At 45.7% G+C, this 21908-nt stretch overlaps 1 protein-coding gene across 1 annotated transcript in view; it reads right to left on the bottom strand.

Moving 5' to 3' along the window:
* Window positions 1-19213, bottom strand: part of clmpb (CXADR like membrane protein b) — a 64654-nt gene extending 45441 nt beyond the window's left edge. The window contains exon 1 of the mRNA XM_030381700.1: window positions 18771-19213. Within this exon, the coding sequence (XP_030237560.1) occupies window positions 18771-18831 (61 nt within the window). The 5' untranslated portion in view covers window positions 18832-19213. The remainder of the gene's footprint in view (window positions 1-18770) is intronic.
* Window positions 19214-21908: the final 2695 nt, after the last annotated feature.

Below are 21908 nucleotides of genomic sequence, written 5' to 3'. Positions count from 1 at the left end.
AGGACATATGCCGCGCATAGGAAGAAGATTATACAGTTTTCCCGTGACAGAATGATGGAAATGAGCTATTCTCCGCTCCTTCACAGGGGAAGGCTTGTGATAAGACGCGTCTGAGAGACGCATTTGGCCGGCCGACACTGTGTTGTGTCACGAAAGCCCTGACGTTATTCATGGACGACAACAAAAAAGGCCTTTTGGCTTGCGTCCCTTCGCTATCAGATACACACCGGCTGCCATTGCGCAGAACCATATATAGTCCAACCACAACACTGTCACCGAAACAGGAAGAGAATCGTCTCCGTTTACATTAGGACTATCGATCGTCCTTAAAGCTGAAAAGTTATATCGTCCTTTATTTGGGCGCTGAAAGGCATAATATCTCTTACATCCCCCGTTTCGCTATTGATCCGTGTCGTCACGAAGGGGGGAAGTTATTCTCGGGGTCTGAAAGATAATACAGTCCATGGGCGGCGCGCTAGCTCGATAGGACATAACGGGCTACGAGGTTGCATCCATTATGACAGGCGCTGACCTTCGGCCTTGACTTATGGGAAATGGGAGGCCATGTGGGAGGCCATGGGGGTGGGGTCGGGGAGGGCTGGATGCAAATGCTGGAAACCTGATCTCCGATACATAAGGACACGAGGCCATTGATCTCCAGGTGACAGGATGAGCTAATCAATCGGCCATGCACCCGTGTCCGTCTCCGGAGGGGGAGGGGGAGAGTCCTGCAGGTGGATGTGTTGAAAATAGAAAAGAGGCGGTGGAGAGAGAGAGAGAGGGGGAGAGAGAGAGAGAGAGAGAGAGAGAGAGAGAGAGAGAGAGAGAGAGAGAGAGATTCTGCTGACTTGGGTTCAGTGAAGGACGCAGCTGCTGCTGTTGTTGCCTGTGTGCATGCGGGATTTCTAACATTGTCTTCTGTCATCTTGAGAAGGGGTTTACTTACGAGAGAAGACGTATCGTGCGAGTGTGTATGTGTGTGTGTGTGTGTGTGTGTCTGTGTGTGTGTGTGTGTGTGTGTGTGTGTGTGTGTGTGTGTGTGTCTGTGTGTGTGTGTGTGTGTGCGTGTGCGTGTGTAAGGTGGATTTTTAGAGGCGGTTTCCGCTGCAGACACGGCACGCAAGAATATGACATGGGGGAGGGGGGGGGGAGGAAAAATGTTACTTGTTTCACTCTTCCCCCCATCCCCATCCTTCCATCCTTGTGTCTCCAGCACCCCCCTGTCTCAGTCATGTCCCCTCTTCCTGCAATCTCTCTCTCCCTATCCTCTCCACCTCCCATCCCCTGATCCCCCTCCTCTCGTGCTCCTCCTGCTCCCCGCCAACGCCACCTTCCACACCTCCATCTTGTCCTTCCTGCTCAGTTCTTCCCTGCTCTCCCTCCACTCATCCCCTTTTTCTCTGTCCCTCCCCGAGCAGTTTATCCTTCCTCCCACTCCTCCTCCTCCCTCTGTCTCCCCGATGGGGGGGGGGGGGGGGGGGGGGCTTCTGGAAGCCTGACACGAGGACCAGCGTGACCACGCTCGACCACTGCAGCCGGTCACTATATGCTGGGGCTTCTGTCGCCACGCAGAGGTGAGCTCTTTCTGGCTCCTGTGGGTACTCTTTGTGGGCCCTGTGGTTATGTCACTCGGGTCAGAGGGACTCGGATAGCAGAAACAAACTATTTCGGTGGACGTTCTTCGACAGGGAGGGGGAGGGATGGTCGTCCAATAGCAGCATGCACCGGCGGCTACACGGTTGATTTTCCGTTTGAATATGGATACGTAATTGAGAGCACACGTTGTGTGTCTGTTATGTACACGGATGTCCAGTCCACATGGAAGTCTGCACACACGTTCACCTCATTCAAATGCCGCCAAAATAAGAGGTTCAGGAACAACCCCGAAACACACTAGGCTATGGGAACAGAGTTTTGGTTAAAGGTTATTAGTAGCTATTATACTAGCTATTGTACAATTGCCACTACAAAACATAGTTGGAAAGTATTATTGTATTTCTGAAGGGTTTGTTGATATTAAGCCTACTCCCACCTTATTTGGCGTTATCACACATTCTCTACGTGCATCCGAAAAGGACAATGCAATGGATTCTGGACAAATGATGATTGCGATACAAATATCCAAATGAGAGGTGATGGCGATTTGAACGTCGTTGCTTCCGTTCTCCCGGAGCTTCCTGCCTGTTCCCAGAGGAGCTTCCTGCCTGTTCCCAGAGGAGCTTCCTGCCTGTTCCCAGAGGAGCCTGCGCTGCATATGCCTGGCCCAGCATGCTAGCTGACCTTGACACCATTCCTTCCTAATAGTCAACAGTGGCAGGCAGGCAGGCACACACCTCAATGCATACGCACACAAATACACCTCTACATACACACAGACACACAAATACAAATACACCTCTACACGCGCAAACACACACACACACACACACACACACACACACACACACACACACACACACACACACACACACACACACACACACACACACACACACACACACAATACACCAAAAGCTCATGCCTCTGCAAACACAGACCTTGGGCATAGGGGTCATGCTGATAAAACGCCCTACGTCAGCAAATAAATACAGATGTCTGTATTTCAGACACACATACACATTCCAATCGCATATACACAGATACACAACTGCAGGTGAGGAACTAACTTGCTTTCTTATGGGAAGGTACACTACATCTACTCTTATGTGTACATTCATTACATCACAAGGACCGCCTTCATTTGGAAAGCACAGGGTTACTAGAATGTTATTGGTAGTAATGGTGTTTTGGTTATTGTATATTAATTAATGTGAAACTGATATTGTTGTTTTTGAAACGATCACAGCGTTTCACATGCAAGCATGCGCTTCTTTAGCCTGGATTACAGTATTTTTACGGGTTTTACAGTACTCTCTTGGGTCCTCTAAATATGACATATCACCGACCAAATCCCATGATGTACTCCTATATTTAAGAGATCAATTTTTCGGGGATTAACTTCAACCACCTCTCCTCTGCTGACACACACTGTCCGTCACCAGGGAAGGACAGGAGGAAGGCCACTCTGATCCTAACCCCTCTCCTCTTTCACCTCATCTTACATCACTGCCCCAAGGTTATCTCTCCCTCTCTATGTGTCTGTCTGTCTGTCTGTCTGTCTCTCTGTCTCTCTGTCTCTCTGTCTCTCTCTGTCTCTCTCTGTCTCTCTCTCTCTCTCTCTCTCTCTCTCTCTTTCTCTCTCTCTCTCTCTCTCTCTCTCTCTCTCTCTCGCTAATCAGTCTCTGTCGGGGCACGCCCGCACAGGGATACTGACGAAGGAGCCTGCACACTTCAGAGAGAGTTTGTTACCGTGATGACTTAACCGGCTGTTGCGGAGACAGGGACATGGACATGGGGGGGGGGGGGGGGGGGGGGATCAGGCCTGATGCACAGAGATATGGTGATTGCACCATATCTCTGGTCAAAAATGAGCCAAATGTCTGAGTGAAAGTGAGGCGCTCCTGAGGAACGTGGGCCTAAGGGGTGATGGACGAGGAGCCAACCCAGCCTAACAAACGCAATCACACACAGGTTACCTACAATGTGTTCAAATGAAAACAACCGGGAAATTCAGACGAATAAAAAAATGTAATGCAAAATATTCCTTTATCATTGGAAACACACACACACACACACACACACACACACACACACACACACACACACACACACACACACACACACACACACACACACACACACACACACACACACACACACACACCCGATTTATTTATGACCACACTAGTTATAATTAATCACTGGGAGATCAACACTCCAGGCGCAGTTATTTACAGGATTTGTCACACACACACAAACACAAACACAGTGACACACACACACACACACACACACACACACACACACACACACACACACACACACACACACACACACACACACACACACGCCTCATTATGACTGCATCTCTGGCTAATGCCGAAAGGATCAATGACAGATCCTCTCTGGTCCCCCCCCACTCAACCACTGCCCCCCCCCACTCCCTCCCCCCTCCCTTTCATCTTTCTGTCCCAAAAGCTCCAGTGGCTTGCCATACAGCAGCAGCAGCAGCAGCAACCATACTGTGGCAGCCATACAGCAGCAGCCATACAAGCAGCAGCCATGGACCGTTTTCCCTCCCATTGCGAACACGCCACCTCCATAGAGCCCTCCATCCATCCTCGGCCTCCAGTCTAACGGTGGCAGCCCCATCCGCCACATTGCCTCTTGCAAGGGGGTTAGCAGGATCCACCTTCAACTTAGCATTAGATTTGATTAGCATTAGATAAGACACATGAATGCCTTTTAATTAGCATTGTATCCATGCTGCTTTCCCCGCCGATTCTGATCAATTATCTTTGTCCTTTTTTTTATGTTTTTTTCTTCTTCTGCGCTTTATTGTATTGTGCATCACTTCGCTGATGTTTCAGTTTTTTTATTATTTTTTTCTTTATTCTTTACTTTTGGCACTGTATTGCACAGTACTTTTATCTGATTTCTTGTGTATGAAATGAATATAAATAAAAGCGCAATGTCATTATCGTTATTATCTCACAGAGAGACAACGGTGCTATAAATGCTGACCAATCATTGCAGCCGGTGCAGGTCTGTATTTCAGTGTTCTCATTTCTCATCTCATGCATTTCGTCTATGATTTTCTGCCATCTGTATCTATAGTCGGGGGTTGCATGCACCTCGCCTATCAAATAATGCTGATTGTGCCTAAATCTGCAGCAACACTTAATCTTAATTGACCAAACGTGCCTTTACTATGGCCCTTATCTGTGTTAATTAGTCATTACACGTTAGCACGCCTTTATCTCAGCACAAAATGTTCATACCACGACTATATGAAAATAAAAGTCCTCCCAGAAGCGGTCCCAGGAGCGGTGGGCAGGGATCAGGACCAAGGGCCAAGGGCTACCAGCGACGGGACAGGAGAAACAGGAGGAACGGTCCTCTGGTGAGCAAGATCCTCTGGCCCTGTGGCCATCCATCAAGACCCCCGTGGCAGAAAGCAATGCACGCTCTGTGTCCACGCAGACCCCTCGTCTCACCGGGGGAGGGGGCGGGGGGGGGGTTAAGGGAAGGAGAGGAAGAGGAGAGGGAGGGCAGGGGAGGGAGAGGAAGAAAGAAGGCACTGATAAACGAATTCCCTCAGTGTGGAGTGGGATGGGGAGGGTGCAGGGGGGAGACATGGAACACCTTACATCGTAGAGTGGGGGGTTGTAAAAAAAGAAAAAGAAATTGGCCATCGTCCCATAGATTGATGGACTGGGCTTCTGTGCTTGTAGGGTGGTTGTTTTTTCCCCCCGTCACCGTAGCACAAATACACAAGGGTGTGGGACTAGTCAGGCTGCTGCTGGGAGTGGATGGAGGCTGCAGTCTAAATATGAGGATTAATGGCCGTGCCTGTCGTCCTACCCAAACATTCCTCAGTGCTTCTATCACCTCACAGCGCTACAGTGCGGCAGTATGGAGCTTGGTGACGTAGCGGACGGTTGGCTGTTGTCGTGTTCTTTTTTTGGTCTCCTTTACCCTCTGATCAGGTTATAACAGAAGGGCGAATCACTTGACGCAAATAGATGGATCGTCACGGAGGTGAAACTCATCCGGCCTCTGTGAATTAGGAGACGGACGAAAAAAACACACCAACCCCCAGGAATCGATAGGAAAAATAATCGGTGCTTTCGCAAACCAAGGAGCGGTGGTGTCCATGTTTAAGCATTTAAATGATAGCGCACGCGGTCGTACATCAAAATGTCAATGCCTCCCCCCCAGCCCCTGCCTCCCCCAACCTTCGACTGGTTAAATCCTGCCCTCCCCGCCCCCCCATCTCTGTACAGTGCTCCCCCAGTCTGAGCTCCACAAAATCAATTGCAGAGGCTGATTAGCCGTGTGGCTGAGAGAGAGAGAGAGAGAGAGAGAGAGAGAGAGAGAGAGAGAGAGAGAGAGAGAGAGAGAGAGAGAGAGACAGACACAGACAGACAGACAGACAGACAGACAGACAGACAGACAGACAGACAGACAGACAGAGACAATGGAAGGGCAGAAGACAGGAGGATCTTTGAATATTCTCTACTCCAAGGTATAGCGTAACTAGGTCACACAACCTCGAGAAGCTCTGCGCTTCAACCGTAATACATTTCAGAAAAAAAAGAGGACAAAACGAAAGAAAGAAAAAAGAAGCAGGCTTCCTTTAGGTTATGATAATGATTTCCCAGAGGACCTTGCAATACAGTATCCAGACAAAGTACAAATTGGTGTTAACTAGAACATCAATTAAAGGGCCTCCCTGCACGGACTTGCAGTGCACAGTGCCCCGTGACAAGGCTATTGACATAACTTCAGATGGAAAAAAACAAAAAGGCAGCTGAGGCGCATCTATCTTAACTGGAAGACGGGTACTGAGCTGCGGTCTGGCAGCATGGGGACACACAGCCTAGCCACAACATTTGCTTACTTACAGGACCTGCGGGCAGCAGACTTAGTCAGGCTTACTTAGGCTGTGACACAGATACGCAAGAATGCACAAGCTCAATAAAGTTCCCCATCACGAAAGACCCTGGAGTCTCCTACAGTGTCTACTGTCTACCCTGGCTGGCTCGAGGATGAATACAGAGTATGTATGCCGTTTGTGAGGCCCCCATCCTGGAGTGCACAGCCATGTCGTTTTAGGCTTCCATCGTCATCCACGCCGATAATATACACGGCACACATTAAAATACCCCCAGAGAAGAGACGGAGATGGCCGTACACCGTGAACGGGCTTGTGAAGGGAGTGCGATTAGCCCAACTATACAACGCACAAACAGCCAGCATCTCCCTTGACTGAAGCCTCAGAAGGCAGATTGATTTCGGGGAAATCTGCCCGGACATCTCTGGCTTTCTGGCTGGCTACGCCGTTCCGTGGCTAATGAGAAGCCGTCTCCATTCCCCCTGCCGAGTGAGTTGTTCTCTTTCATGCCTTGTGTCAGGAAACGCAGGCAATTCATTACCGGGGCTGGCATGGAGGGGTGGCGGGATGGGGGGGGGGGGGGGGGGGGGCTGGAGATGGAGGAGATGGAGGAGAGGCGATAGATGAAGCAAAAGAAGAAAAAAAGAAAAGAGTATGATGGTTAAGCCTGCGCTTTGAGACAGGCAGCCATGTCCCCTAATCCGCCTCTGAGCAGCCGTTAAGCCTTTCCGTTATCTCTCGTTAGAATTGTGCTTCCCTTAAACACATTAACTTAGGCCCCGGTGCGACGCCCACTTTTTTTCCATGATGCGGCATGCTTACTCACAACAGCCTCTCATCAGGCTAAGAGGGGAGAAACATGATAATTGCTGTCACTCTAATTTAATTGGGCCGAGCGGGGTGTGTGTGTGTGTGTGTGTGTGTGTGTGTGTGTGTGTGTGTGTGTGTGTATGGGCGGGGGGTTGGTTTTTGTATTAATAGATGCAAAGTTTGTTAGCTTTTTAAACAATCAACATTACCTCGAAAATAAACACTTGAGGCAATCTTTTGTTGCGCATCAAGTATCTCCTTCAGAAGGTTGGTGCGGGTGAACGCATACACTCACACACACACGCACGCACGTGTTTGCAGGTGCAAGGATGCACACACAAACACAAACACACTCACTGTGTCACAGAAGCAATAGAGAAAAATCCAGAGATGCAACATCTTGGAAAACAGAGCGTAAACGATGCAATGACCAGTCTCTTCTTTATTACCCATACAGGCACATTGAGACAGAAATGCATTTCACTCACAGACACAGACACACACAGACACACAGACACACACACACACACACACACACACACACACACACACACACACACACACACACACACACACACACACACACACACACATCCACACCCAGTGTGGACTCACTCTGTGGTAATCAGGAGCCAGGGGGCTGGCGAGGCGGGGCTGTGTGTTTCTCAGGGTCCGTGAGGAGTGCTACATCCTCCTGTTCACACAGAGCAGAAGGCTACCTGGGACCTGAGCCTCCTGCACTGCCCTGCTGCATCTCAGCCCCGGCGAGCTGTCTGCCTGCTACTGAGACACACTACTTGAGCAGCATGAATAAACAACAAGTCCTTGGGCAGTGGGGTCAAGCTGACAGGACACACACACACACACACACACACACACACACACACACACACACACACACACACACACACACACACACACACACACACACACACACACACACACACACACCAAGCTCAATATCCCATGGTACATTTTGACTAAGGCTTACAGAGTTCTAGTCAACAGGCTTCAATAGGCATCTTGTGCTCACTTGCACACTTCAACTCGTAAATCAGCACGCTTTCACCTTGGATGCATGGAGTGCATGATATCTTCCCACTGAGTGCTGTTTTAAAATTATTTGAAAAATGGCTGAAAGGATACCGTGGCTGAAAGGATACCGAGGGTGAAACGGAGAACACAAAAATCGCTGTACTGACATGATCTCAACCATGTCTGGTACTGTTATTATTAAAGCAGTGCTATTAGGTCACGTCATTAACGAGGAGGCTTCCACCACCGCACAACTTGAGAGCATTACATTCCTAGAGATAGAGAGAGAGAGCGAGAGCGAGAGCGAGAGCGAGAGAGAGAGAGAGAGATGCAGCGTGGGTTAGGATGCTGCATGTTTGCTGAGACAGCAGATGAGTGGCCGTGCTCTAGCTGGCCCGTGCTCAGCCGAGGCAGGATACATTTAATTGCCTCATTAGCAAAATGGCCAGCTAGGCAGGCGAGGAGTTGGCCTCTTCCACATTGTTCAATGTCAACAGTGCAACCAAGAGGAAAGGTTAATAGAGTAAACAGCATCTCCCTCGAAATAAATCGGGGAAAAAAATACGATTTTCATTGAAGGTGGGCGACGAGGCGGCTATCGGTTCGTCAGACAATAATGTTTTTTGCGCGTGTTTTTTTCTACACATTTTCCATAGTCTAGCCTCCATTAGTGTTCCGTGCTGCCGCAGTACAACCAGCTTACCGTCGTCTGATGCTAATTCTTGTAGCAGTGCCTTACAGTTATTTATTTATCCCTCGCTTCTCTAAGTTGGACCTGTCGAGAGAGCAGAGTCATTGTGCTGGCTTTAATTATTTTAAGAGCTCAAATTTGCCAACGCTGCTGTATCCTCCTGCTCCTTACCCCCCTCCACTGCAACTTTGGAGACCAGACTGAGGATCTAGCCAAATGCACTCTTGATTTTCCCCCATCTCGAAGGGGGAAAAAATCGAGTCACCAAGAATAAAATAAATGCTTCTGCCGCACAAAAGATCTCCAATGTATTTTAAAAAGAGCCATCCACCTGAGTGTGGGCTCGTCTTTTATGGACTATTAAAAAGCACAGATTTATTTCGCCAAACCTATGAAGGAAAACCTATCATGCGATGGAAGGGTGGTTTACTCTTGGTCAATCAATCAGAACCCAACCGTCTCCGTACCGAGAACGACAGTTTGGAAAATAACGCCAAACCAATACAGGCGACCTTGAATCAAGCCTCTAAATTACCCTTTTATACGTCTGGAGTAAATAGTGACAGAAAATGAGATGGGCCGGGATGAACAGCGCAGAATGGGGACCCAGGGAAGGAAGAGGATCGCAAAGAAATGGCAATAGACCAAGGGGGGTTGGGGGGGGTTATTGTAGCATCTGGTTGGAATAAACCAGGATCTCAGGCAAGAAGCTTGATGTATCGCCTGCTGCTCCACAGCATAGGTTACAGAACTGTTGCACATCGGTGTGTGTGTGTGCTGTTTGTGCAACGTGAATATTTATGTGTATGTGTGTGTGAATGTATGTGTGTGCGTGCGTTTGTGTGCATCTGTGTGTGAGTGTGGTCGTGTGTCCCTAGGTGTTTTCATGTGCATGACCAAATCTTGTGAATTTAAAACAAACACGGTAGCATATAGGTTCTTTGCGCTAGCGTCGGTCACACTACTGCACCATTACCACTGAAAACAGGGGGCTAGCACGGAATAGCATGCTAAGCTACACATATCTGCATGGCCGGTACAGCGCACAGGCTGAATTTCATCAACAAGTCAAGTCTAACGACTCGTAAAAAACAAAGGTGGTGGCGCCATCTGTTCAAAACCACTTTGCAGGGGGAAATAGAGCCGGCGGTGGTGGGGGGTGGGGCGGGGGGAGGTGAGGTGGTGCGAGTACGGGAGGAAAAAATATAATTTTCCAGGACTAAGCTCTCACCTTGACCAAAGCTCCTGAATACTGTGAGCTACATTACCTCCTGTACTTTGCTCCCGTCTCCCTCCACAGTGTTGGCCTAGCGTGAGGCTACGTCCAGGGGCTCGGATGCATAGCACTGCTGTTGTGAGAACACGTCGCAGCAGGATGCAGTGCAATGAGCAGCGCTGCACACTTAATTGCTGGCGGCGTCGCGATTGACCAGATTGAATCAAGTGTTCATTTCGTCTCCTCCACGCAGGTACAAACAGTGAAATGGTACGTCAGCGCATGGCGAATGAAGTTAATTCCCAAACACGTCTGTGCTTCTGAACACACAGGAACCGCTTGGGTTGACCAATGGATAAATGCCTATAAATGGTTGTTGAAAAAGGACCGACCACCCAATTTGTAGCCCACAGTGCAAAAATGACCTTTTAATTCTGTTTATACTCTCCTGAAGCAGGTCGCCAAAACCCTTCTATAAGACATCGTGTGCTATTCTTTGTCCCCCCAGAAATTTTAATTCACTCCCAGTACAGGAAACCTTACCAGAGGCAAGACCCTAGTGTCTGCCTCCGTCAGATGGTCTCCGACGGAGCTCCACCACGCACAGGTGAGCACCCGGTCTCCTGACACTCTCTAATCAACGGCCCCCAAATGGCCACCATTCCACCACCTCCTCACCCCCCCCCCCCCCCCCCCCTCCTCTCTTTCCAAACACCATCCATCCTTGAGATCTTTCCAGGCACACGGCATGTGTGCCCGAAAGGCCCTGAAGATGAATGTTCCCGGGGCATGAGGGCCTCTGCTGATTAAAGGCACTAACGCTTAAGGAGAATGGGTGGGGGGGGGGACGACTGGTAAAGGGAAGGAAGGAAATGGGAGGGAGCGAATGGAGCACGTGCAGGGTTGCAAACACCTAATGGACTGTCCTGCTCCGCCGGGCTAATCGGCTGTTTCAAATTGAAAGGAACAGCGGGCGTCTAAGTAGAGCGACGAGGAGCATTTCCTCCTGGTCATTCAGACAGTTCTCGATTGAAAAACAAAACCAAACAAATAAAACCGGAGACGGAGGAATACATGTGTGGCGCAGTCGTTCATTGTGGCGCTGGAGGCACTACCCGTGCACTGCAATTTGCTTTCAATTGCGCATCTGTAATCAATGGAGGGAATTGAGTCACAGTTGTAGAGTCACGGAGGGCAAATAAAGTCAATTTGATGTTCACACATTGGCACCATTATGGGAGAAGGAAATCAGTCAAATGACATCACGTTACAAATGTTCTTACACAATATTGATGAGGATCATTTCTTATTTCTCACAGTGCGGCTTTGGGCCCGCGCTAAAATTAATTGTATATTGTGACGAATAAATGTAGCATTTCATTTCAACATTTTCATTGTTTTAAAATTTCAAGTGGTCAATTTCCCACTCTGGGCCCCATCTTGCATCCGGCGAAATTGACTTTCTTCACTGACGCATGTGACGTTGCTAGTTTGCAACTGGCGGAGAGCGCTCTTTCCCTCCACCACCACACGCCTGTAAATTAAGGAATGATGTTGCACCCCAAGGGGCGGTTCGGCGAAAGGAGGATGCGTGTTCTGGCACAAACGTTCCCTGGTGCTATTTTGCAGTTTCAGAAAACAATTGCGCCACATACCAGGAAAAACCTGGTTTAAAGTCAGTAGCGCGTTGTTCAGATGCTATTTAAGGGCGCATGCATAATGTTGCTTGTGCACCTCGTGCATACACTTTGCTTCTCTCATCTAGTGCACATTCTTGGTAAATTATTTGGGAAAGAACAGCTAATACAGCGAAAATAAGTTGTACTTCATTGCATCTGCAAACACCGTACAGCAAACACATATTTTCTTGACCCAGACATCGTTTACAAGCCCATATCTCTTAGGATTGATGAGTATTTCATCTTGAGAAATCATTGTTTTTCCGCGAGTGAGTGTTGAAAAAGAATGAAATGCGGGCGCTCGTGTGTGTATGTGTAAAATAATTAATGAAAGCGGGCGCGAGTGTGTGCGTCCATCTGTTTAAACATACGCAAACTATACACGTAACGCATAATACAGTCAGGCAATACAGGCAATGTATATTAATGGAGGACACATGCATATTAGGAAAACAAGTCGATAACGATAATGCACACAATACTGGTAAGAAACAATGTTAGTTAATGTATTGCGTAGGCCTATATCATTAAATAGAACCACACCGCATATCATATGTGTTAAGTCTTATCTGACGAAATTTATGCGCCGGTTACATTGCATAGAACCGCCCACAAAGCTACTTGCGCTTGGCGCTTCTCACTTGCGTTTTAGACCGTTAAAATAGGGGCACAATGTTCAAACGGGATGAGCAGCAGGACAGGTTGCTAAGCCACGCTGACTGGCGCTTTGAGGGATCATTAAGAAATGACCAACCGACGACATGCGGTAGTTTAAGGTCAGCCTTTCAAAATGCTTTATCCTTGCTCGCTTTGGTTGATGCACCTCCTGTTATACGATCTCAATGACTTATCTCGCCATCTGGGTCCTCAACCTTGACTTAGGGGCAAGCCCTTTGGATGAGATACACTAAAGTGTTTAGCAAAAACTAAAGATCAATCCTATCCTTATCCTGTTTGGCCATGCAGGGCCTATCTATAATTTACCTTATATTCTTTGTGTCATCAATCCAAATTTGATCTTGTGTGATGTGTTTCACTTGAAGGTGAAAGAGATGACATTTTGTTTGTTTTGAAGCCTTTTGTTCTATGCTGAGCTTTTCAATGTCTACAGGGACAGCAGAGAAAACGGAGATATACCTGGTTCAGGAGGAGGCGCTCAAAAGGGGTGTTCTTTACAAAGAAGACAAGCATGCCAGGCGTCTTTCCACGCTGCCAGTTTTCACTAACACATCCAACGCATGAACGGACCAAAACAGAGTGCGGGTTGATCTAGAGATGATAGCGCTTTCTCACAGCTCATCCACGATTAACAATTTATTACATACAGGGCTTTTGGAGGAAGAGACCCTTCCCTCTGTTGTCAATAGCTGCAGTGAAATCGTATCAGGAATGAATTGATGGAAGACAATCCCTACCCCCTGGCCAACAGATCAGCGCTTAACTTAGTGTTGCCTTTGACCTCTGGTCTCTATGTCAGCCTCGACAGTCAGAGACCTTCATTAAAATGCATATGCTCACTAGAAGCAAAATGCTTAGTTTAGTTATTTTATAGAATACGGCATAATTGCCTTGCCCTTGCTCCATTGACTTTCATGGCTGTTTACTATCAGGAATAGCGTGTCAATCCGCTCTTTCAAGGGTTGAACCTGGATTACCAACCTAGGATTAAACTGCTAATGTGGTAATATGTGCAATTTGCCATAAATTACAGTGACACCATGTTAATTGAGCGACCTTTTGGAATTCAATTTCTGCTGAGGTCCTGGGTTAGCAGAGATCCCAAAAGGGTAACATAATGAAAAGTGGATCTTTCAAGAGAGGAATTTATCTTAGCGTAATATAAATGTTAAATGGTGTGATAAACAAGTCTGTATCATACCGTTACTCTCCTATGTGTGTTTATATGAATATTCTGTCCTCCTCGTGCATGCTTGGTGGAAATACATTTTCACTGCATATTGATACTTGGTTGGGAAACTGAAACAAATGTAATCTTGACAAATAAACATGCATTTCTATATGCAATTAAAAATGAAGTATGTTAACAATAGAGAAATAGAGCATTGGTAGTATCAAACTCAATATTATCGAACTAACAGTACAGCTTCTCCGAGGTTTGACAAGAAAACAAAAAACTCAAGCCTTGATCCTATGGAGACAGAGGTGACAAAATGTTGGCTATGACCTGTGACCTTGGATATATTTCTGAATGTGGATCTTAACATGGCCCATGCAACAAACATAGCTTGATTTAAAGAAACAGTAGATGGAAAGTTTTGGACCGTTTGGAAGGTTTTTAAGATAATGTGACTATGTATCATGGCAGTGTATACGTAGTATACTGTCATGTTATTGGAAGGCAGTGGATATGGCTCCACATTGAGTGAGCGCAAGTCTTTCCAGAACATCTGTCAAAGATTAGCAGTAAAGTGAAACAGGCAGTTCCTGTTCATAGAGTCCAAAATAATCTGGAAGTAATTTTCCCCCCGAAGGGTGGAAAGGGGGTTTGGCTGATAGGCCGTTGACACTACACAAAGCCAGCCCCAGCATGAACATGTGCATTGTGTTCTTATAAATATAACCCTTTGAATTTATCAGAAGAAATACCTCATCCATGACACATTCAGATAGTTTGGAACTAATGGCAGTAACAACGCACACCGATGGAGCAGAAAAGCTCTCAATGAAGCAGCATTGTTTTGGAATAAAAGGAAAGTCCGAAAAACATGACAAAGTGCTTTAATATTTTGAACCTGTCTCTGAAGGATGATGTCAGGGTTGATCGCTTATGGTTGCTAAGGAAAAAATACTTTCCTTTTCAAAGCAGAAACATTCTACCATAGCTTTAAGCTTTTACATGATATAGGTACAAAACGCTTTTTCACTCTGAACATTTTGGTTCCCGGTGTAATGTTCAGGTGGCCGAGACTTGAGAGGAGAAGCAAGGCCGGACTAAAAGCAGCATAATCAATGAGACATGAAGAATCCTTCAGGTAGAAGGAAGAAGATGTTATAACTGGACAGTCCTCTGTCCAGGGTGTGTGTTAAGTTAACACACATTAGATTGACCTATTCCTCTATTTTCAATGAGAAAAAAATGAAATGAATCCTCAAAAGGAGAACAAGAATCATTACATCAAAAATAGTAAAAGGGTTGCAGGGGCCACACTGATAAGTCATAACCATAAGCCACGGTAATACTCAAAATAACCTTTAAGGTACACAACCCCCTGGAAAAACCATTAAATATTTGGGCTGAAAATGGAATACTGACCGATGCTCAGCAGTACCAAGGTGAGCCTAAAAATACTCCTGCCACATTGGTAATGCAAATCACGTAACACGCCTAACCCCCGCCCCCCATCCAAATAAGTCATCTTGGGAGTCGAATTTTCCACTGAGTCACAGTGCTCTGGGGGGGAAGGCGCTCCAAACTAGTGGTAACGCCAAACCATAATAAATGTGAAAGACGTTCCAGCTACCTGACAACAACATCACACACCGTAAGGCTCAACGGAGGGATGGGGGGGTAGTCCTCTGTAGAAGGTGTGCCAAATTCCTCAAGCGCTCGTAGATATCAACACATCTCCCTTAGCTGAGAAAAATTCCACGTGATCGCCCCACGCTCCTCCCCGCCAAGAGACCCAAACCACGATCTAAACATCGCCATAATGCACAGCAACCACGGCCCTCCATATGACTGTGAGGGTGGGAATGTCAGCCGTCCATGGCGTTGGCTGCGTGGGCGGGTGATTTAGGGGCAAACACATCAAGTTGTCACTTCATAACCTCTGGCCCAGGAGGTTCCTGTCATCTCTGTGCTTCAGAGACCCACACATAAACACAAAGAGAGAGAGAGAGAGAGAGAGAGAGAGAGAGAGAGAGAGAGAGAGAGAGAGAGAGAGAGAGAGAGAGAGAGAGAGAGAGAGACTTCTGCCTACCAGAGGCAGACGTGCTAAATATAGAATGGGGACAGAGTTTTTTGCTGGGTGCCGCCGCTCTCCTTATCTCCCATCTTTGAGCGGCAAACATGCATGTTGGAGTGGCAAATGTGTCGAGAGGCGTCCACGCTCGTGCGTCGACAAAGACGCATGTGTTGTTGCGCACACTAGCAAATACCAATGCATGTCGTGTAGTTAAACATGCACTGACTCACGCACGCGCACACACACACACACACACACACACACAAAAGTGCACATATACATGTACACACGCATACACTTGTCTTGCACAAACAAACGCACCGAGTTTCACACAGACACACACACACACACAAAGTCAGTTACAGGGTATTCCCATAGCCACAGGTGATGTCTTTAAAGAAGGAGAGAGGAGAGAGTAGCCGTAGAGGTCTTAGTCCGCTGCTCAGAGGGAGACGACAGCCTCTCATTCCTCCCCATTATATTTCTGCCAAGTGACTTACGGCATGTTATTACATCCCGGACATTCTTTAATTTACACATTCAAAATCGTTAAATGTTGGCACTAGGACGAACAGCCTATCCATCAAGGGGCCTACTCTTCTCAGGTGCTGCCCGGCCCCTGCCACCCTCCCTGTTCGACCTTGCCTTTGGGTCTTACGTCAAATCGGAGGAATCTCAAAGTGGGGTTAAGGGACTCTGACAATTAATTGCAGTGCTTATCTTTAATGCGAGGGGGGATATGACATCTATGATAGATATTAAATGAAGGACGTCTCAGGACTCTATGAAGCTCACGGCAAATTGGAAAATGGGGAGAATTAGCTCCCTTTGAATGATTATTGATAGTTGTTATGACAGACACTTGCTGTGGGAACCCTGTATCGTTGTAGATCTCAAATTAATTCAACGCTGTTACTTGTAAAGATACAAAAAAAATCTATTTTATGTAACAAAATTGGGGCAACCCTGCATGTGATTGGAAAAGGTGTTATTATTTGACAAACTAATTGTGTCAAGTAACATTTAACTTTTAGCTTACCTGGGTGGAAAGGATTGTTCCCAATGTGAACACATCTGGTCTGGCGTAGGCAATGCTGCTCAGTCAAATAATTATACACTCGCCAATTACGGGCAACTCATTCTCCGTCGCACAACAAGAAATGGTAGAAATGGCACCATGGCAACAATACGTATAGAGCAATTTGGAATGAAAATGCTACCATGGGTGTTAGCTGATGGTTATTTCAAGCAAAATATAGCATTATTAATACTACAGAGTTGTTTGAAATGTACAATCTTCATTCTCAATGATTCCGATGACATTTGTAATTGTTTTCCTATTCATAAGACATTATGAACAAAAAAAAATACTTATTCTTTCCCTTGAATTTCACTGGGCCAGAAGGATTCTGATTGAAGCATCGTTATTGACATCCCATGTGTGTGCATAAATGTGACTTTGTGTGTGTGTGTGTGTGTGTGTGTGTGTGTGTGTGTGTGTGTGTGTGTGTGTGTGTGTGTGTGTGTGTGTGTGTGTGTGTGTGTGTGTGTGTGTGTGTGTAGAATGACTTTGAGCCTAAGATGAAGGCAAGGCAGTGGCTGTTTTGCTTGCATGGCATCATTACAGGCGGGACATGGCTAATGTGTCCACATGCCCCCACCCGCTCTCAGTGAGTAATCAATGTCCTTCAGCTGTCCAACACACAGATCTATAGGGTAAAAATGACAATATTATGCAAAAAGGTTGACGTGCGCAGGGCAACGTTCATGGTCCTGCTCCTGTTGTTTTTACTAATTGAATCAGCTGATGTTTGCACAGACCTTCAGTGGGGCCATTACTCGAATAATAAAGTGTGAATCTGTAGAAGCTTTGCTTGAATCTGTTTGCATTTAGGCTACATATACACATCTTGCTTACTGCAGGGCTCCACTGATACAATAATCAAAATTTAAAAACACAATCTCTTGCCAAATATGTCATCTTCAACTGGCTGACCTTTCCAACTGTTTGTTTTGCTGCAACCTCGGCGTCCCTATCATCGTCTTCGGTCATCAACCGGGCATCAGGACTGGTCAACCACAGATACACAATCCTGCTTCTCTAGCCCATTTAAATAGATACATTCAAAAAGGATCGCACCATAGTTCTAGCCTACCGTAGGCTATATACATGGGGAAACCATAGGGGAAACGAAGTGGTGTGAAATGATTGAAGACACTGATTCAATTGTATGATTGCAAAAGTAATCTTCCAACAGGCAGTTCTGAGATCCTGATCTAGTCTATGGGGTCCAGTAGAGTTTCCACCTTGATTCTCAGTTAAATCCAGTTGGGGTTTGTAACTGAAGCTTACGATAGCCTACTAATTATTAACCTCATTTGGATATAAGTTTTGGATATAATATTGTCGTATTTTCACTTTTAGCATACGTGAAAGATGTAAATCCAATTTATTTTACACCCCTCCTAGGCCTGTCTGGTAAGAGCTCGTTGGACTGTTAACAAGCCAATGCATGCGCACCGAATGCTGTGTTCGCTGCCGTTACCAAGGGAGGGGCGCGTTTGTCTTACAATAAGACAACTTTTATTTTGTGGTCTTCGTGCGATCAGCGCAACATCATTCATTTGAAATGGAAAGCTGATCTTTCCATTTTTCCGATGCGCAATACATGAAATGTGCATGCTTTAACGTCAACGCATTGTGAGGAAAGTCCAAGCTTCCCACATGCCACACATCACCACACTCTGACATCATTCTGATTGATACTTCAGCCTCTGGTCAAAAAAATAAAGAATCTGGCATAAAAAGATTTAAAAGCAATTGTTACAGCGGGTAACAACAGTATATGCTTTTATTCCATTGTCATTGACGGTACAGACGCGAATCCATTCAAGAATACGACAAAAATGAACTCACCCAGAAACAAAGAAGGGGATATTGCAGACATCACGGCAGCCGACACGACTGGAAATCCCATGCAACCGAGCTGAAGAGGCAACAATGCAACTCACACCTCCTTCACGTTCACACGGGTGACCAAAGTGGAGTAAACATGAAACGGCACATGAGCGTTCGAAAGGTAAATCTTCACAGAGAAGTGTCCAAGGGCATCATATTTTAGACACGCCACATAACTACGCCCTACAGGAATAAGAAAAACGGATATGCTCGTCTCGTCATTTTCCCCACCACCTTGGCTTCAGATCGAAGTTCCTTTGCTGTGTCTGGCGTGGGACGACCTGTGTGTCTCGCAAGTCCCGTCTGTCTCAAACGCTGCCGTGAGCGAGTCTCCTCCTCTCTCCTCCTCCCGCTGCACACACGAGAGGCGGGCGGGTAGGATGATGCTGCTGCTGCTGCTGCTGCTGCTGCTGCTGGATGCTGAATCAAGGAGACCTCTACAGTCTGAAGTTCTCCAGCGGCGCTCAGAAGACCAGGAAATTCCACTACACGGATGCTTGCTGTCAGTGGGTCTGAGTTCAAAAGTGGAGCTTGCGTCAGTGAACATTTAACATCCAAATAAGCATAGTATAATAGGAACAGAGAACAAGTCACAAGATATGTGCCCTAAAACATCAGTCAAAAGCACCCTATGTCTTTTTATGTATGTTAATTCATTTTTTGTTAAAAACACATAAATGGTAAAGAAGGTTTGAATCCTAAAACATCACCAAAATGATTACCTACCCAGAGAGCAAACAGTCATTGAAACTATGTCAAATCAACATTCCGTTGTCCACATTAAATCATCAAATAAACATTATGTAGAATCAACATTGATGTTGATTCTACATAATTTTGCACCCTTTTTTAATATTGAAACAACGTTGAAATCCAGTCCATAGATCAACGGAATTCCAATGGTATTTCAATTATCAGGAATTTTGAAACAATGTTGAAATTTCAACTGAACTAAGGATCAACGTGATTTCAATGGAATTTCAATCGATTTAATTCCCTAAATTAAATAGCCTATAATGAATATCCTGCTTTATCGACAGATGTTAAAAAGTGATGGAACATTTGAGAGCTTGTTTGCCTATAGCCTAAAACACTTAGGCTACCACACCACACTGTTTAAGGTAAAAACAAATTCATTTTATTACACTCTTTTCATTACTGTAATCTGTCAGATGTCTATTAAATGACAGTTGACCACAAGCCGATTATGCATCTTCTTAAATTGCTTCATGTTTTAGTCGGCAGAGGCTTGTAATGGTGCGTACTGCGTAGCATGATAAGGTGCAAGGAGCAGAAAAAACTGAGGGCGTTTTCATTACAATAACATTGTGAGCTAATCAACAAGTAGAACATGTTCTAATACTACGAGCAGTGCTTAATTTGAGGGGGAGCAAGGGGGAGCGCGCTCCGGAAGCTCTGACGCGCGCTCCGGAAGCTCCGACGCGCGCTCCGCCAGCTCCGAAAAAAAGGTGTGGGGGTGGGGATGGGGGGGGACTTAGTGTCTTATTTATTTATTTACATTTTAAGATAGGCCTACTTATTTTATTTTATTAGAATTTTACATAAACATAATACCAAGGGTCGGAAGGTTTACCAGAATTTTGATCTTACAAAGTCATGACAGAGGGACTTGGTGTCTTTATTCATGCTTGAAAGATGAACATATATCTTTTTTTTTTGAAAGGGAATAAGATGATGAAGCTGAAAAGTGACCAATGTTTACTGTCGAAAAATATTTTGAATTAAATGCAAACCCCAGTGAATCATTTGCTCTTGTTTCTCTGTTTTGAGATTCACACAGACTTAGCAGTTTTGTTTAAATGATACAAATTTAGTTAATAAACTGAACTTGGAAATATTTTTAAGTTGTTGCAGATGCTATCTCCGCTAATTGTATTGATCTATTTGATAATAAGGTGATTGTATGCAGAATGTTGGTGCCAGCAACTCATACAGTTGATTTGTACAGATAAATAAATACATTTTAGCAGGTTCTCAATAGTAGGCTATTTCAATTCAGTAGGGTGCAAAAAAAATTCTGACTCCTAGGGGGGGAATGACAGAAAATAATTGAGAACAACTGGTCCAGAACATGTTGTACTTGTTGATAGCTCACATTGTTACGGCAATGAAAACGCTCTAAGCTGATAAAATAATACCAGCAGGGTTTTTTTAAACTGAAAATTAGCACCCTTTTTTTTTTATGCATCAGGGGCCGTATTCACAAAGGATCTTAGGGCTAAAAGTAGGTCCTAACTGGCGAATTTAGGAGTAACTCCTAAAAATAATGGGCGTGTCACTGTTAAATTTAGGACTCCTAACTTTTTTCACTAAGAGCAATTCACAGAGTATTTTAGGCCTAAAAGTAGCACCTAAGTCTAGGAGAGCTTAAAAGTCCTCAAGAGGACTCCTAACTCAGTAAGACCTATTCACAAAGAATCGTAAAATGCCTGCGAGACGAAATGTTAGGGTATTCAACTTGTTGTGGAGTTAGTGCGCGATGCAATAACATCCCCGACTAACAGGAATAATCCGATTAGTCCCGAAATAAAATGTTTGGCCACACTACGTTATTTAGCAACAGGGGAAATGCAACTTTGCAATGCCGACGATTTAAAAATATCGCAACCATCAGTCAGCCGTGCCATAAACTTTCCCTTGGACATTCAACAATTACACAGGATCAAAGCCAACTTCATGGCAATTGCAGGTATGCCCGGTGTGGTCGGTGCTATTGACGGGACGCACATAAAAATAATTGCGCCATCAAAAGACGAGGACGTGTTCGTCAATAGGAAGAAAGTGCATTCCATCAACACGCAGGTTGTTTTTGATGCAAATTTTAACATAGCCTACTGGATGTTGTTGCAAAGTGGCCTGGAGCTTCAGCTACCCATGATTCGCGCGTTTTAATGGTGAGCGGTCTGAGGCAGCTTTTTGAGGTACCAGTTGGGTGTCACTTGCTGGGTGACAGTGACTATCCATGCAAGACATGTCTCTAAACACCCTACCTCAATCCACAACCGGGAGCACAGTTAAAGTATAACATGTAAGTGATTACGCAGATTGCGCTTAGTCCTATGCGTAAAACACATC

Source organism: Gadus morhua, chromosome 16 (assembly GCF_902167405.1).
Source record: "Gadus morhua chromosome 16, gadMor3.0, whole genome shotgun sequence".
Taxonomy (NCBI): Eukaryota; Metazoa; Chordata; class Actinopteri; order Gadiformes; family Gadidae; genus Gadus; species Gadus morhua.
This window is presented reverse-complemented; position numbering and strand designations above follow the sequence as displayed.